This window comes from Spermophilus citellus (genome assembly GCF_964194105.1).
Source record: "Spermophilus citellus genome assembly, chromosome: 5".
Taxonomy (NCBI): domain Eukaryota; kingdom Metazoa; phylum Chordata; class Mammalia; order Rodentia; family Sciuridae; genus Spermophilus; species Spermophilus citellus.
The window spans coordinates 94,055,264-94,073,563 of record NC_138186.1 but is presented as its reverse complement, the minus strand read 5'-3'; the positions used below and the strand labels follow the sequence as shown (position 1 = coordinate 94,073,563).

Genomic DNA, 18,300 nt, shown 5'->3' with positions numbered 1-18,300 from the left:
AGAACATTTCTAAATTAAACTAATTAAACAAGGCATTTGCAAAAAAGATACCCAAATATTCAAAAACTCAACAATCAGTGCTCCTGAAAAGAGATCCATAGACAATTAAAATGATAGTTAAATCTGTAAGGTAGCTATAAAAAAAATTATACAATGTTTTATGAATACACTCATTTTATTTGAAATATTTTTAAGGTGGTACTAATTTAAAATTTGTTATTTTGCTACCAGGCATACTGCCATGAGTCCCAAGAGTTTATTGGGGTTTTTTTTGTTGTTGTTGTTTTAGCAGTTGTGGATTTGGTTCATTAAACATTTATTGACTACATGCCATGTGCTTAATACCATAAAGTAAACAGTAGCAATTAATCTCCATTGAGCTTTTAGCCTAGTAAAGAGAAGGGCATGTACACAAATCAGTGTTACATGAAATAAAAAGTAATACATGCCACGTTAAAAGTATAAAAGTTTGTGGAAGCACAGAAGAGGGTATTATAACTAGTCATTTAGCTGAATTTGAGCTAAGTTTTGAGGGATAAATATGATTTTTGTCTAGCCAAGCAATGGGGCATGGCACTGAGTATTAAGAATACAGAATATAGAACATTGAGAATCCATTTAGTTTTTTTTTTTAAGTCTCAGGCATTTTTTATGCATTTATCATACAAAGAGTAGCAAAATTAAATTCTGCTTCTGGATAAATAGCTAATGTGTCAGAAAGTAATGAGTGCTGTGTGAAGAAAATGAAACACTGTACCTGGGGGCCAGGATAAGGCTTGCTGTTTCAGAGGATGGTCAGAGAAAGCCTTCCTGAGGCTTCATTTAGGCCAAAATTCCAATAAAATGAAGAGCAAGCTACCTGGCTATCCATGGAGAGAATGCTGTAGGCAAAAGAGGCAATAAGTACAAACTCCTTGAGGTAGGAGAGTTCTGGGGGTATTCAAAGAACACCAATGAGGTCTCTGTGTCTAGAATGGAAAAGGAGAGAGAATATTTATAGTAGTTGTGGTCAGTCATGGTCAAGGCTGTATTATGTGACTGAAAGTCATGCTAAAGACTTAGGTGGTTCTTCTTGGGATTAACCCAGAGTGTTTCAGGGCTATGATATTAACTGTGTTAGCTTTTCCTCACTTTGATCAAAATACCTGATAAGTAAAATTTAGGGGAGGAAAAGTTTATTCTGGCTCATAATTTCAGAGGATTAGTTTATGATCATCCAGCTCTGGGCCTGAGGTGAGGCAAAACATGACAAGCTTGGTGGAGGAAGGCTGCTTGGATCATGGTAGCCAGGAAGCAGAGGGAAAGGGGAAGTACAGGAAAGCACACTACCAGTGATCTACCTCCTGCAGCTGCACCTTCCCTGCCTACAGTTTCCACCCAGTTAGTTCATTCAAACTAGGATGGACTGATTAGGTTACAGTTATCATAATCTAATTATTTCACCTCTGAATATTCCTGCTTTTAGGGGACACCTCATATCCAAACCATAATGTGAACTGACTGCAACAATTCTGCCAACTACTTTGAGGAACATAAACTATAGTGGCTCAGGGTAGAAGAAGCAGACTAGATAGGAGGTTATTGCAACAATCCAGCAAAAGATGAGCATCAATATGGCTAGTAAATAGAAGAATTAGAATGATAGATTGGAAGATCTTTAATACTATGCTGAGAAGATTAGAGCTAATTTTAATAGACTCTGGGAAGCTACTCATGATTCAGGGTGGGGCAGGTGGTAGTAATAAAATCAGAACTAAAATTTAGAAAAAATTTAACAGCACTATTTTTGATGGATTGATTAAAACTATACAAAAATCTATTGTGTTTGAAAATAACTTACTTTTGTGTTTCTCTGATATCAAGAAAGAAAAATACAGTTTGTTAGAAGACATCAAAAGATTGAAGCAAGACAAGCAAGGTCTTGAAGTAGACTTAGAAAAAATGAAGAAGGAGCGGGACCAAGCCAAAGATCAGATTGCTTATGCCACTGGTAAAACACTGAGTTGAAACAGTTTACATTTATACTCATAATTGCTCTAATCTTTAGTATAAATTTAATTATCACTGGACATGAATCTGAGAGGTCCTTCTAAGGGGCCAGTGGAACTTCAACTTGGGCCAGGAGGGTTCTTGATTTATGCCAACTGGAAAGAATTTCAAGATGCATCAAAACAAGGCACAAGCAAAGATTTATTAAAGAACAACAAAGCAAAGGTATACACACCCCAAAGGCAGGATGCAGATACCCTTCATCTCTCCAAGAAGAGAAGACAAAATGATGCACCCAGAGTAGAGCTCTCTGACTATATATAGGATTTTCCTGGGAAGAAATGTGGAGGTTCCCAGGAAAACTTGGAAAATCAAACCCTATGTCAATCACTTGATATTTGCAGTTCAGAATATATCTTCTTGGTTAAGCAGTCTAGCTATAAATTGATACTAGGTACATTGAATCTTAGGTCTTTGAATCTGCTGACAAGTGATTGCTTGTACTAGATCATTTAGGACAAAAACATACACTGGAGGATTTGTTCATCTAACTAAAAAGACAGCATGGCCAGTCATGGTCATAAATCTGGGTCTCCGTCTGATAAGTGTTTTATCTTTTTCCCAAAGAGCCCTCCTATCTCAGAATGACACAATTAATAGACTATTCCTTGAAGTATATTGTAATTTCAGAAACATGTTTAAATACTTGCTAAAAAGTGTAGTATCTTTAATCAGCTTTAACAGGAATAGTTACAAAAATCAAAGAAAATCAAGATTTTGAATTCATGAACTTTTATAGTTAGTTGTTTACATGTCTGTCATTTCAGTGGGACCAAATTTCCCAGTGGCAGGGTCTGTCTTTTTTTATCCCTGGGTTTGAAACATTATATGGACTTCAGTATTTACCCAATGAACACATAATACTGCACTGTATTTTATAGAGAATGCCAGTCTCCACTGTCAAAAAGGGAGTATAAGAATGCAGATAACTTTAAGGAAAAAATTATGAAAAAAAGTTACAAATAAACAAGAGGAAATGGAGTGCTAAATAAAATTTTCAGAGAAGAGTGTCATTTGAGCTGGACTTTCACAAATATTAAGCAGCTTCCCTCACTTTCCAATCTTAAGTGTGTACCCTGAGCACATTGTTAAGTGCACCTGTGGATGGGAGCTTAGGCTAGCAGAACACATGACTGGAAAAATCAGAAGAACTCTTGTTTGCCAAAGTAAGGATCTTTCCTCTACAGGGTCATTAGCTTCAGTGTAAGATATGCACAAAGAAATCCATTCTTACCTGTTTGTAAGAAAATGACATTTGCTTTCCTCCTCTGTAGAATAGAATAATGATAATGAGTTTAAAAAAAAAATTTTAAATGTTTTAAAACTTTTTTCTTGAAGTTTATTGTGGTAAATAAATTAATACATGCTAAGCACTCAGGAACTTGCCAGTGTTCTTTTTAAATATAATTGTAGGCATTCTTCATTTTTCTCTCTTTAATCAACCTTTAGTTTTCCATGAAAACAACTTTACTTTTATTTTTAAAAAGTCAGTGGAGAAAAAAATATTTTTTTTCAAAATTTCCAAATCAACAAGTTTGAGATTGAAGATTTGGATTATAAATACAGTTTCTTGTCTCCCGTTATGAGTAGATACTTACACTACATTGTATATCAGTTATTTTAGGTCTCTTATTTCTTCAAAATGCTTTAATTAAATGGGCAATGGTTTTCATTCAAAATCTTTTTTCCATACTTAAAAAAATTGCTATCAGGTTATTGAGTTATTTTTTTCTATAGGTGAAAAATTATATGAAATAAAAATTTTAGAAGAAACACATAAACAAGAAATCAGTCGTCTGCAAAAAAGGTTACAGTGGTATGCTGAAAATCAGGAACTTCTGGACAAAGATGCAACTCGGCTTAAGGAAGCAAATGAAGAAATTGAGAAGCTGAAACTTGAGGTAATAGACCATTTCAGAATGTATTTCTGCAGATGAACCCTATTGTCCAAATTGTCAGTTCTACATAACCCTGTGTCATTGCATTATTAATCTGAAGCCTGTTAATTTAAATAGATGGTTTAGGTTCAGGTTTAGATAGTCAATTTTAGATTAGAATTGAGAATAAATGCAAGCTCCTTATCACTGCCTGACAGATTGCCATGTAGTTTGAACCCTGCCTTCCTCTTCAGCCTTGGCTAGTACCTACTCCCCCAAGTCACTCTCCTCCAGCCACACCAGAGTTCTTCTCATTCTTGGCATGTGCCAGCCTTGTTCCACTTATTGCCTTGTCCTGGAATATTCTGGCCTCAGTCTTTCCATGTTCACTGTTCTTTCCTTGTTTAAGTCTCAGCTCAAATTTCTATCCCCCAGAAAAGAACTTTCCTGACTCTCTTATCTATTGTACTTAGGTATTGTAATCCCTTATTTTTTTCACTATTTTCTTCATAGTACTTGTCACACTCTGAAGTAACTTTATTTACTAATTGATTTATTTATTAGCTTGTCAACTATCTTGCAAAGCAGTAGACTATGAGAGCAGAGACCCAGTTTGTCGTCTTTGCCCTCTTTATCTTCAGCAGCACTGGGCTGTACTTGGCACTCAAGGAGGAGCTCATTCAGTGTTTGTTGAGGAACTAATCAGTGAATGAACCAAAATTATGCTTCCCCTAGGCCTTTCCTGGTAGGTTTTAAAAATACTTAACCTGTTCGTTCTTTATTGACAGGTTGAGAAATTGAAAGCCGAATCTGGGAATTCATCTGCTCAGCAAAAATTACGTTCAAAAGATAGAGCATGTGATGCCAAAAAAATTCAAGATCTGGAGCGACAAGTATGTGTTAAGGGTAAATCTTAAGGCATTTTTGTGTACAGGACATTTTGTTTGAGGAGTTTGCATTAGATGTAGTTAACCTGGAGAATCTTGTTTTAAAGTAACATTAATTTTTAAAATTCACTATATAATCTATAGCTTTATAAAGAATTTTTAGACTAATGTGCATCAGTTATAACATGGTAGGCCTATTGATGAAAGTTTATTTTGGCTCCAGGTCTATTAGACATCTAAAAGAAGAAAGGAACAGAATTTTAAAGTTCTGGATATAGAGTTAGGTATTCCTTCTCGTAAACCAGGCACAATGGTACACACTTGTAGTCCTAGCTACTCAGGAGCCTGGGACAAAAGGTGGCTGGAGTTCAGGACAACCTGGGCAACATAGCCAGACCTCATCTCTTTCAAAACAAGTTACTACTTCTTCTGACCAAAGAAAGATAGGTGACAGAGGAGCACAGGAAGAAAAGTCCTTGAGTTGGGAACATGTTGATAATGCTTGGAAAATGTTAAAATCATACAGAGGATCTAATTACGCATGTCACCACCAGGCATGGTGGTACATACCCATATTCCCAGCTACTTGGGAAAGGCTTAGGCAAGAGGATCACTTGAGCCTTGTAGTTAATCGTAATTTTTGGTGAAGGCAGAATTATATTATTTTTTTCATCTGTTTAAAAAACACCTTCATATAGCATTTATATTCTTAACTAAACATTAAAATAAGAATTTTCAGCCTTGTTCATGAAGGAGCATGATTCTGTAGTCAATAACATATGGCTATTATTCCATCACAAATCTCAAACTGTGAGGTCATCAGTGGGATGAAAATTATTCTAGTTTTGTGAGCAGGAGGAAAATTAAAAACTTTGTTACTTTTACAGGATATTTGCTTATGTTGAAAGGTATGATTTAGTAGTTTGATTCAGGGGACAAGAAACGAAGAGGAAAAAAAGAGGTTTGAAAAGCTAAAAATATTCTAGAGTGAGTGTAGTCCAAGATTTTGCTTCAAATTTAAATTAGCCAATGTAGAAGAAATCACCTCTCCATTTGACTTTTTAAAGAGAAATCTTGTAGAACTGAACGTGTGACAGTAAAGAAAGAAAACATACTAAATATCAAAATTAAGACTTCAAATAGTGATCTATATTGACCAGAAATACACTGTTTTATAAAAGTAACCTCTTTTATTAACACTTTCATAAAATATTCATTTATCATCTTAGATTATATCTATATAAAACATTCATCATTTAATAGTATTTTGTATAGCTAGAATTCTGCATGTACATTTCAGACTTTATGTATTCTGTTTTCTTAGCATTTTAATTATTATAGACCTGAATATGTATTTTATAATTAAGGTATACCACAGTATATTCAGAAACAGATTAATTATAAATATTTATTTTTCTAAATAAAGCATAAGTAAAAACAGGGCTAATTAGATACATTTTATAATTTCAAATTATGTGTACTTGTTCACTTTTATTTAATGGAATATTTCATAGTATATTTTAAAAACTCTTACTGAAAACTATACCAGTTATATTGGTCCCATTGACCAAAGAATATTTTAAGGCAAAATTAAAGATAGAAATAAACTAACATTTTTAGGAAAAACTAAAATTTAAGATATCACAAAAAAGAAAAAAAATTTCAATTTAATTTTGGTAATTTCCAGAGCTTCCTGTATGCTAGGCAAGCACTCTACCACTAAACTACTCCCCTAGCCCTCTTTTTTTAAACCAGGGATTAAACCTAGGGATGCCTAACCACTGAGCCCATCCCTTTTTTAATGACAGGGTCTCACTAAGTTGCTGAGGCTGGCATTGAACTCGAGATCCTCCTTCTGGGATTACAGGCAAGTGCCACCATGCCTGGCTCCCCCAGCTCTCTTAAAATTGTAAATGACTACATTAATTATAAATATTTTAACAAATTCATTTAAGAAAATCTAGTTCTTTTTAATATATGTGGTATGTATTCTATGCATATATTTGCATATGCTTACAACTTCATCAAATAACTAGATTTTTAATACAGAGGAAACAAAGCTAAAGAATTTTTATAGATAAAATAGGTATTAGTATTTGTACCTGGATATATCCCAGTTTATAGTGCATCAATGAACATGCAAGCATTTACTATTAATTTTGCAAATGGTATGACCCTTAAATGGCTAATATGAATAATATTTAGTATATAAGCAGGATTTTGAGCACCAGCAACTCATCTTGCCTTAGGTAGTTTTTTAGAAAAATTCATAATAAAAGCCAACATTTATCAGTTCCCCAGTAAATGCTGGGCCCTCTCCCAGATGCCCAAGATGAAAACCATCTAATCTTCACTTAATCTTCACTTAATTATATCACCTTATGACTATACTGTTAGCATACTCATTTTACCCACAAGGCAAGAGGTTTAGATTAAGAAGTTGACCCAGGGTCCTAAGCTGGCGTTACAGTCAAACCAAACATGCTTTTAACCATAGTACTAGTCTGCCTCTCATGTGTATTTTGTTGCATGCTTATAGGCTAGAAAACTAATAACAAAAAATTTAATGTTTTAATGTATGTTTTTCAAGGATATCTTAACCATAATACCTTTTAAAATGCCAGGTATATACACAAAGTTATACATAATACCAAGCTGTAACTTCTGTGGACTCTTGATACAGTTCTGTCTTATAGAAAGACCATATAATATATCAATGAAATGAGATTTAGTCTTTAGATGATTTTTAATGAAATCTTTATAAATCTGCCTTGATTCTCAATTAAAAGAAGTTATTTTAAATTAGATTCACCTTCTTTTGGAGGGGACCTTGGGGGGGGATGTTGAAGTAGGGGCAAGATTGTTGCTGATGAGCAAGTGCTTAAGAAGCTCTGTTTATTGCCAGAGTTTGAAATATTAGTTACGTGCATATGCAATGTAGAAACACTATCACATAAGGGGGTCTGTGGGAAAAAGAGGTAGGAGAACAACAACTTTGCACTCAGACTGGTTTTTACTAAAAGAAAGGCTGAAGGTGTGTCTCAAGTGACTATAAAAGGATTTCTGTAAACAGTAGTTAGACACTATCATAGGGTATTTTTAAATCAGATTATCTAGGAATTTGAAATTAATTTGTACTTCTGTGCCTTCGATTCAGTCTAGAGGCCTGCTATAAGCACTCTGAGATTTAAAAATGACTGAGAATCATCTAAGTTTATACATTAAACTACTTCATTTTTGTACATATTTGTGACCTTACATATGTTCAAAAAATATTTTAATAGGTTAAAGAAATGGAAGGAATTCTGAAGAGAAGATATCCCAATTCTTTACCTGCTTTAATATTGGCTGCGTCAGCAGCTGGTGATACAGTAGATAGAAACACAGTGGAATTTATGGAAAAAAGGATAAAAAATCTAGAAGCTGATCTGGAGGGTAAAGATGAAGAAGCAAAGAAAAGCCTGCGTACCATGGAACAACAGTTTCAGAAAATGAAGGTAAGGGTGAGGTAGACGGAGAGATGGAGCTCAGAGCTGGGACCAAGGAAATGGGCCTTCCTAAATCCTTTTTAACAATTAGCTCTAAACATCATTGCCCACAAAATTCCTTACCACAAGTGGCAGTAAGTGCCAAAAAAAAAAAAAAAAAAACGGCTCCATCCTATCTTGTCCTCTTTGAGCAATTTGTTTTTATTAAGGCACAGGATAATCTTTTCATTGTTAATCTCCATTAATTTGAATATTAAGAGTAAGTCAAGGATGAAGCAGAGTAAAAACACCTGATACATATTCAGTGTAAAGTGAAATTACCATAATTAAAAATATTTTCACTGAAATTTATGTCCATGAGTAAGAAAATGAGACAAAAATATACATTTTGTGGGTTAGGCCACGGGAGCATCTTCCACTCCTTTGTGAAGTAGGAATGGATCAAAATGTAGGTGCCTGAACAGACCAAGGATGAGGTATTTAATTTACTTTTAAATATTTGTTGAGCACAATGTTCTTGTCAGGAGTTTGTGCTAGGTGCTTTGAAGAATATGCCAGTTCACCTTGCACAATTCTTCCAGTCGTTGTTACCCTGGTTTACAGATGAGGGAATTGGATGTTCACAATTTTACCATCTTGCCCAGAGTGCCAGCACTGGAAGAGGCAAAGCAAGGGCTCAAATTCAAGGCCTCCAAACCCTACGCCACAAATGGTTTTAGGAAGTTAGTCCTGCGCCTCACAGATTTCTATCCTGAGAGAAGCAACAAAGAATTTGAGATTCCAGGGACACTAAAAGGTTAACAACCTGCAAATACAAAGACCTGAAAATTAATGTCATATCAAGCAAGTTGTGTTTCCTCTATTCCACCCTCTTAAATCTCTCAGCCCCTGTCTGGTTCACTTTGTTTTCTCACTGTTCCTAGTATATGTTCTTTATCACCCATTTCACCCACCTTAATGTCCTCACCTTGTTCCCCCATTTACCCCATCTCCTTCAGTCATGCTAATTTGTATGTCTGAAGACTGCACAATTGAGAGAGCAGGGTTGCTGTAAGTATGTGTGTGTCCAGTCTCAGGAAGTCTTTCAGTGCTACTTGACAAGCCTATTGCATGTATCCGATCCTTCCTTCTTCCCTATTAGTCTTTGCTCCAACTTTTTGTCAAGTTTATATTGCCCCCCCCATCTCTACTCCTATTCTACTTTTAGCAGACCATGTCCCCTATATATCGAGAGAATATAACATAAAGGGAAAAATAAGTGTTAGTATCAGACTGACCTTCAATTGAGGCCCAGTTCCAGTATGACTCTGCTAGTTACATAACCTGTCTGGAAAAGAAATAAACTTACTGCCAATTATTTACTTTTACTCAATTATCTTTCAGTTCTGCAGTTTCTTTAATAACATGTCACTATACAATCATTAATTTAAAAGGCGGGGGGAGGGGGCTGGATTACTGTAATGACTTCCTGACTATTCTGCACACAACCACTTTGCCCTATCCTTTAATTCTTGACACTAAAGTTAAAATTATATTTTTATGTCCGTCTTACACACACATACCCCTTTGTTGATACACTAAGGGCAACAGGAAGTTGTTGAAGGATAAGTAGATGGCATTTACCCACAGAAGTCCAGAACTTTCCTTGGTTTCCAGTGTTCTGTTTTGTTGTTGGTATTAAAACAAACAATGTTTCTATTCATTCACACCAGCTTGCTTCTCCCATTTTCCTACAGCCATAGAAACTTGTATATTCTGCACTCATCTTTCCCACAGTGAAGGTGTTCTTATCCTTCAATCCCAGCAAAACCTCCGCTGGATTCCCTGGTAGATGAATTGCCTCTATAGGCATTCTCAGTCCCATGCAACACTCCCTGATGTCATTTACCACAATTGTAGCCATTTGGATTGGATCGGTAGCAGTTTCTGTCCCATTCTAGATGCTGAACTCTATGATGGGTGGGACTGTTCTGCTCTTATTGTCATATTCCATTATTCAATTGGGTGCTTGGCGCAGAGTTGATACTAATATTTTAATTAGTTTCTAAGTCATGAGCTATTAGAAGGATCAAGTATCATGTAACACCCTAGTACCATGCTGAAGGCTCTCAAGTATGAACTCCAACCCCTCGTCCATTTTTATGTATCTGAATCTACCAATAATTTTTCCCTCTTTACAATATCCACCATCCTACTCTTGCCTCCAGTCTCTACCTGTCACTACCTCCTTTCCTCTCTGATTCTCAGTACACACCAAGCAGTCAGTCACTTTCACATATCCTCTTCCTACTTCCAAAATATCCCTTCTATTCATCCACAAATTTATGCTCATCCCTCAAGGTCAAACTTAAATGTGCTATTTTTGCATTCTTTCCCCCCTTCCTCAGACTTCCAGGAACTGGGATGCCTCTCCCACTCTGCACCATGTTCATAGGCCCATTACTGCAGTGTACATTGTAACTTGGTCTCTTGCTGTCCTCACTAGGGTTTGGTCTATTTGAAAACTAGAACTGAACTTTCTTTTATCTCTAGAACCTAGCACAATGCCTGGTATGGAATTGTAGCTCAATAAATATTGAATGAATGAGCAAACACTGTTAGTTCCTCCCTCCATAGAGTAGACTGTTTAATTTGTTTTGCATACTAAATCTTAGATATACAAATTTCAATCTGTCTTACTCATTATGAGATTAATAAATTGATATTGGGAGTGGGGGCTGGGGATGTGGCTTAAGCAGTAGTGCGCTCGCCTGGCATGCGTGCGGCCCGGGTTCGATCCTCAGCACCACATACAAAACAAAGATGTTGTGTCCGCCAAATACTAAAAAATAAATATTAAAATTCTCTCTTTAAAAAAAATAATAAATTGATATTGGGAGAGTAAAAATGTGCCGTTTTTCTAAGAATTCAAAGAGTATTTGATGTTTGACATGGAGAAGGATGTAAATAGGTTAATATTAATTTGCTCATATCAAATTAGTAATGGTTATAATTTATTTACATGAATTAAAATTAATAATATTGATTTAATAAGCTCTAAATTTATTTCTAAGATTTAAAGTTGATTTGGGGGTATACAAATTACATGTATAATTTAATATTTATGATGCAAATTCTCAATTATGAAATTATTTAAGATATATAAGAATATATAATGTTATATCCTTCAGAGAGTAGGACTTCAATATTTTTGACTTGGAGTTGGAGATAACAGAATATATGAGTGCCTCAAGGAAGGGCTGGGTAGGGCTTGGTAAAATGCAGAACTACAGTAACTAAATTGTTGAGCAAGGGCTTGATATTACACAGATTCTTTTCCTCAGATTCAGTATGAACAACGACTAGAGCAGCAGGAACAGTTACTTGCTTTCAAATTGAAAGAAACATCCCAGAACCAACGAGACAGCTCCTCAAGGGTTAAAGCACTAGAGACGGAACTTGAGGACATTAAGGAGGCCCATCAAATCACTGTAAGGAACCTTGAAGCAGAAATAAATGTTCTCAAACACCAGAATGCTGAATTAGAGCTCAAGAAAAACAACAAAGATGATAAAGATTTACAGTCTATAGAATTCCAGGTGGAGCAGGCTCATGCTAAAGCTAAACTGGCGAGACTCAATGAAGAACTGGCTGCAAAAGGAAGAGAAATACAAGACCTTTCAAAAACTGTGGAGAGGCTTCAGAAGGAGAGAAAAATGATGCTGTCTAGTCAGAACTCCAAGGGCAGAGAAGAAATGAATGTCAAAAGGTTGAAGAAAGATGTTTTGCATCCAAATAAACGAAATGCAAACTCCTCTGTAACCGTGGATAAGAAGTTGTACCAGCCACAAACTTTTACTGATTCTCATCTTTCAGAGGTTTTGCAAGAAAACTACAGATTAAAAAGTGAACTAGAGGGATTAGTTTTGGAGAGAAATAAGCTGAAGATGGAATCTGAAGCAGCAGTGAACCAATTTGAAAACTCCATGAAGAGGTAAAATGTTGTTTATAATATATGGGAACATAAAAGACTTTTTTTAAAAAAAGTAAAAACATTTTTCTCTGGATCCAAACTGAATCCATAAGAAATTGTGGTAAGATTTGTTTCAGTGTAGAGTCTTCTACCTGCTGGTGGACCAGATTCTGACAAACCAAAATCTCCATGTCAACCCAAATTGTCTTTGGTCTGACCAGTCTTGTCTTTCTGCATATATCCAAATAATGTTAATAATAAGCTGGCCCCTTGAGTCTTTCTTGCAAAGAAATTATCATGATTACTATAGGCAGGTTACTGGAGAAAACAGCTCTTATTACAACTAGTTGACAGTCTTAAGAGGAAAAGATTCTGTTTTCAAAAATAACTCTTCAAACTGTCATTGTGATCTGTGCATCCCTTGGGGAACTTTTATACTTATTCCTTTCCTCCTCAGAATCACCTGTCGCTATCCATGGTCTCATCCTCCAAGCATTCCATCATCCTCAGACATTTCTTTCCCTTAGTCAAACCACGTTCTGGTCCTCTTTCTGTCAGTGCCAGTTTTCCACAAGTAGCCACTTTTATTTCCACCTCTGAAATGTGGCTCTCATCACCTTCACTCTTTTCAACCTGTTTTCAATGTGACCTTTCTCAGCCCAGTGTCTTTCTCTATTTTCCTCAAAGGTGTTGACTATACAACCTTTTCTGAAATGGTTTCTCACATTAACCTTTGTGACTTGGCTTTTCTGACTTCAGATTCTACTTTCTTTTCTTCTCCCTAAAAATGTTTCTCCATTGCTAAGCTTATCTGTTCTTAGGCTTCACATCTGAGAACAAGCTTTAAAAAGTAAATCATGCAGCTATAACAACTGTTTATTGGATTGCTCCTCTTAGAATTAACATTACCTCAGGCATCCCCCCCCCTTCCAAGTTCCCTATCACTATCTAGTAGCCATACTAATTCCAATTTTCAGGCCCATTTTTACCTCCTCTTTTCCTTGGGTTCATGATCTATAGAATGCTTCCTTATTATAGTAAACCAGAGCAGCCTACATGGTTGACTCTAGTCGTCCCACCCTGATCACATGGACTTTGTTTCTAACTCCCCCAATCAATCATTTTGCTTAAAAATCATTAATATTCTTTAAATACTCCTATATCCAAGTCACTGTGCCCTCCAGTGACTCCACACTTCCTTAAATATCAAGACTAAATTTCACTGCCTCACATCTCAAGCCCCATCACCATTCTGATACTACTCTACATGACTTACCTGACAACATTCTTCATGCCTTTGCTCATTTGTGTTTGAAATCCTACTGTTCTACCAAACATTTCTTGGACCTTTCCTGAAAATTGCCAACTCCCACCCCGAACTCCTACATGACTTATAATATGTACCAAGGAAGCATTAATCATACACAGCCTTGTGCCTCCTTAAGAATATGCTTCTTTTGCATCCCCTCCAGCAACCTAGTATAGGTGCAGAATGAGCATGGGAAGCACCTAACAAGTGTTTATTGACTGATTGGCAGCCAGGTCAGCGAGTGAATCATTATGACAGCCAAATTGCTCCAAATCAAAACTTTGTTTCTTCAGTCTTGAATATGATAGTGGTATGAAGCTGTTTGGGAAGAATCACATACTTTCCTAGAAATAATTTAAAATTCATGTTTTTTAATAAATTTTTCTGTACATAATTTTTAAATTTCCTAGTCTGTTTCTCAGATAGCTTGGAGCCCAAGAAATAGTCTTTCCTATTTTTTTTTTAATTGGTTGTTCAAAACATTACAAAGCTCTTGACATAGCATATTTCTTACATAAGCTTTGAGTGAGTTATGAGCTCCCATTTTTACCCCCAACGCAGATTTCAAAATCATATCAGTTACATATCCCCATTTTTACAAAATGCCATATTAGTAACTGTTGTATTCTGCTACCTTTCCTATCCTATACTATCCCCCCTCCCCTCCCCTCCCCTCCCATCCTCTCTATCTACCCCATCCACTGTAATTTATTTCTCTCCTTATTTATTTTCCCATTCCCCTCACAGCCTCTTATATGTATTTTTGTATAACAATGCGGCTCTCCCTCCATTTCCATGTAATTCCCATTTTCTTTCCCTTTCCCTCCCCCTTCATGTCTCTGTTTATTGCTAGTCTTTTCTTCCTGCTCTTCCTCCCTTCTCTAATCTTAATTGCTCTCATTATATCAAAGAAGTCATTTTGTATTTGTTTTTTAGGGATTGGCTAGCTTCACTAAGCATAATCTGCTCTAGTGCCATCCATTTCCCTGCGAATTCCATGATTTTGTCATTTTTTAGTGCTGCGTAATACTCCATGGTGTATAGATGCCACATTTTTTTAATCCATTCATCCATTGAAGGGCATCTGGGTTGTTTCCACAGTCTAGCTATTGTGAATTGTGCTGCTATGAACATTGATGTGGCAGTATCCCTGTAGTACGCTCCTTTTAGGTCTTCAGGGAATAGTCCGAGAAGGGCAATAGCAGGGTCAAATGGTGGTTCCATTCCCAGCTTTCCCAGGAATCTCCATACTGCTTTCCAAAGTGGCCGAACCAATTTGCAGTCCCACCAGCAATGTACAAGAGTACCCTTTTCCCCACATCCTCTCCAGCATTTGTTGTTGTTTGACTTCATAATGGCTGCCAATCTTACTGGAGTGAGATGGTATCTTAGGGTGGTTTTGATTTGCATTTCTCTGACTGCTAGAGATGGTGAGCATTTTTTCATGTACTTGTTGATTGATTGTATGTCCTCCTCTGAGAAGTCTCTCTTCAGGTCCTTGGCCCATTTGTTGATTGGGTTATTTGTTATCTTGTTGTCTAATTTTTTGAGTTCTTTGTATACTCTGGATATTAGGGCTCTATCTGAAGTGTGAGGAGTAAAAATTTGTTCCCAGGATGTAGGCTCCCTGTTTACCTCTCTTATTGGTTCTCTTGCTGAGAAAAAACTTTTTAGTTTAAGTAAGTCCCAATTGTTGATTCTTGTTATTAACTCTTGTGCTATGGGTGTCCTATTAAGGAATTTGGGGCCTGACCCTACAATATGTAGATCGGAGCCAACTTTTTCTTCTATCAGACGCAGAGTCTCTGTTTTGATATCAAGGTCTTTGATCCATTTTGAGTTAACTTTTGTACATGGTGAGAGGAGAGGGTTTAGTTTCATTTTGTTGCATATGGATTTCCAGTTTTCCCAACACCATTTGTTGAAGATGCTATCCTTCCTCCATTGCTTGCTTTTAGCCCCTTTATCAAATATAAGGTAGTTGTAACTTTGTGGGTTAGTCTCTGTGTCTTCTATTCTGTACCATTGGTCCACCTGCCGGTTTTGGTACCAGTACCATGCTGTTTTTGTTACTATTGCTCTGTAATATAGTTTGAAGTCTGGTATTGCAATACCGCCTGATTCACTCTTCCTGCTTAGTATTGCTTTTGCTATTCTGGGTCTTTTATTTTTCCATATGAATTTCATGATTGCTTTATCTATTTCTACAAGAAGTGCCATTGGGATTTTGATTGGCATTGCATTAAACCTATAGAGAACTTTTGGTAATATCGCCATTTTGATGATGTTAGTTCTGCCTATCCATGAACAGGGTATATTTTTCCATCTTCTAAGATCCTCTTCTATTTCTTTCTTTAGGGTTCTGTAGTTTTCATTGTATAGGTCTTTCACCTCTTTTGTTAGGTTGATTCCCAAGTATTTTATTTTTTTTGAGGATATTGTGAATGGGGTGTTTTTCCTCATTTCCGTTTCAGAAGTTTTGTCGCTGATATACAGAAATGCCTTTGATTTATGTGTGTTGATTTTATATCCTGCCACTTTGCTGAATTCATTTATTAGTTCTAGTAGTTTTTTTGTAGACCCTTTTGGGTCTTCTAGGTATAGAATCATGTCAGTCTTTCCTATTATAGAGGATTTTTGTAAACAATAATTCAATTAGGATTTTTTGCTTTTCCTAGAACTCTAACCATTCCATGAAGAAATATTATATAGTGAAATAAGCAACCGACTAAATTTGTAGTTTTTAAATTGCCATATTAGTATCAACAGTGAGTCATTACCATTTAAACTGCTTTGGAGTGCATCAATTTTGTCAAAGACAAATGTGAATAGTATCACATTTACAGTCAAAAGTTAAATTCAGATCTTTCCCTTGTGTCCTGAGAATTATCATAAAGATCATTGTATTCTCACAACTAGCCCTAGGATCAAAAATTGGTCAATGCTACCAGGACACAAATAGTGAAAATTCTAAAGGAAGCAGCTATGATTATCCAAATAAGAATCTAAGGAAGAACTCTGTTTACCTTAAAAGATAAAAAGGTCAAGCAATGTGCTTTAAATTCAAGAAGATATTTAGAACCTTAGATTCCCACAAAGAATGTAACTACAAGTTGGGGATAGAGTGGAAGACCCAGACTTTGAAGTCCAGCTCTGCTAGACTTGAATCCTAGCTCTAAAGTTTATTGATCTGGAGTCCTAGATATATCACTTTAAACTCAAGTTTGCCCTTTTAAAATACAGTAAATAATAGTGTGTTCATGGAGTGGTTGTAAGAACTTACAGGTTGTAAATCATGGTGCACAATATTGATCCCCTCTCACCCTTTGCTTTAATTTCTAGACTTATGCTATTTTTGTGCTAACTCTGAGTTAGAGATTGAAGAGCTACTTTTATATGTGATTTGCATTTGCTCCATAGAGTCAAGGAAGATACTGCAGCACATATTGCATCCCTCAAAGCATCTCATCAGAGGGAAGTAGAGAAACTCCTTTGTCAAAATGCAGTCGAAAATTCTTCTTCCAAAGTAGCTGAACTGAATCGTAAAATAGCAACTCAAGAGGTACCTGACAAATTTGTTTTTCTCTTTCTTTGACTTTAATGTGATGTTTTTAGGACTGTTAGCAAAACAATTTTTAATTTGTAAGTACTTTAGTTTCACTTTTTAAAGATTGATAATAATAGAAATGGGAAATTAGTATTGGCTCTAAAAAAAAAAGATACCATTATCATATAATTTTAAAGGAGAAAAGTTAAATATATCTTTTTTAAAAATTCACTCTACATTTCTTAACTCTTCCTCTAAAAGGTTTGTAACAAATGGTTGAGTCTAACATGATTGGGACATTAGTAATTGAGCTTGAAAGTTGAACTACCTCCCTCCCAAGTCCCAACTGACAAGTAATTATCCTCAGGCATTCTTCCTATTACCTTTCATTCATTGAGCAAATAATTAAAAGTCTGTCAACAATCAGGTACTAGAAATAAAATAATGAACAAAGCTCTAGCCCTTATGAAGTACAGTCTAAGAACCTGAGGAATGCTGACAACTCATCAGCAATTTCCTTAACAAATGACTTCCTTCTTGGATAATAAGTACATCTGCTTAGAATATCTAAAAATATTTACCATGTGGCCCATTTTCTATGATGTTAGTAGGTTGAAAAACAGCATTAAATAGAATTTTCATCTGCAACTTAAAAATCGTGTATCCAAATAGTGGGGAAAAAGTTTGAAAAATTAATGAATATGTGAATGTTTGTTTTATTAAAATTATAAACAGGATAAAGGAAAAAACAAATTCTCCAATTAGGGAAGTTTATGGACTGGCTACTAAGAAACTGACTTTCTTAAGTATAAAGATGTTACTATGATTCTTGAGAAATGCCCCTACTATAAGAGGCATTGTTGAAATATTTAGGGGGTGAAGGGTGATGAAATTGCTTACAAGTCTGTCTCCTTCACTGAACTGTGAAGTTTCTAAAGCCCTGACCTCACTTTATTCTTCAGTCTTCATCTTAATTGCAAATGAAATAGTACTATTCCAAAAGTATTTAAAGTGCTTTTCAAAAGTAACTGTCCATACAAACTCTCAGATAACCTCTCTAACTTTGTTTTCAAAAGAGTAGGTGTCAGAGTAGTTGTAAGAATTACACTAAGTGATTCTGTAGTAAGGAACATTTGGGAGAAGTGGGAATCGTAGTGTGATGATACCATGGGGCCATAAATATGTTCTTTT

The 18,300-nt window shown here is 35.7% G+C and overlaps 1 protein-coding gene across 1 annotated transcript in view; it reads left to right on the top strand.

The window, feature by feature from the left end:
• CEP162 (centrosomal protein 162) overlaps positions 1-18,300 on the top strand; it is an 88,989-nt gene that overhangs the window by 52,237 nt on the left and 18,452 nt on the right. Inside the window, exons 19-24 of the mRNA XM_081294646.1 lie at positions 1,864-1,990; positions 3,787-3,950; positions 4,715-4,819; positions 8,098-8,310; positions 11,625-12,274; positions 16,983-17,124. Of these exons, the coding sequence (XP_081150772.1) occupies positions 1,864-1,990; positions 3,787-3,950; positions 4,715-4,819; positions 8,098-8,310; positions 11,625-12,274; positions 16,983-17,124 (1,401 nt within the window). The remainder of the gene's footprint in view (positions 1-1,863; positions 1,991-3,786; positions 3,951-4,714; positions 4,820-8,097; positions 8,311-11,624; positions 12,275-16,982; positions 17,125-18,300) is intronic.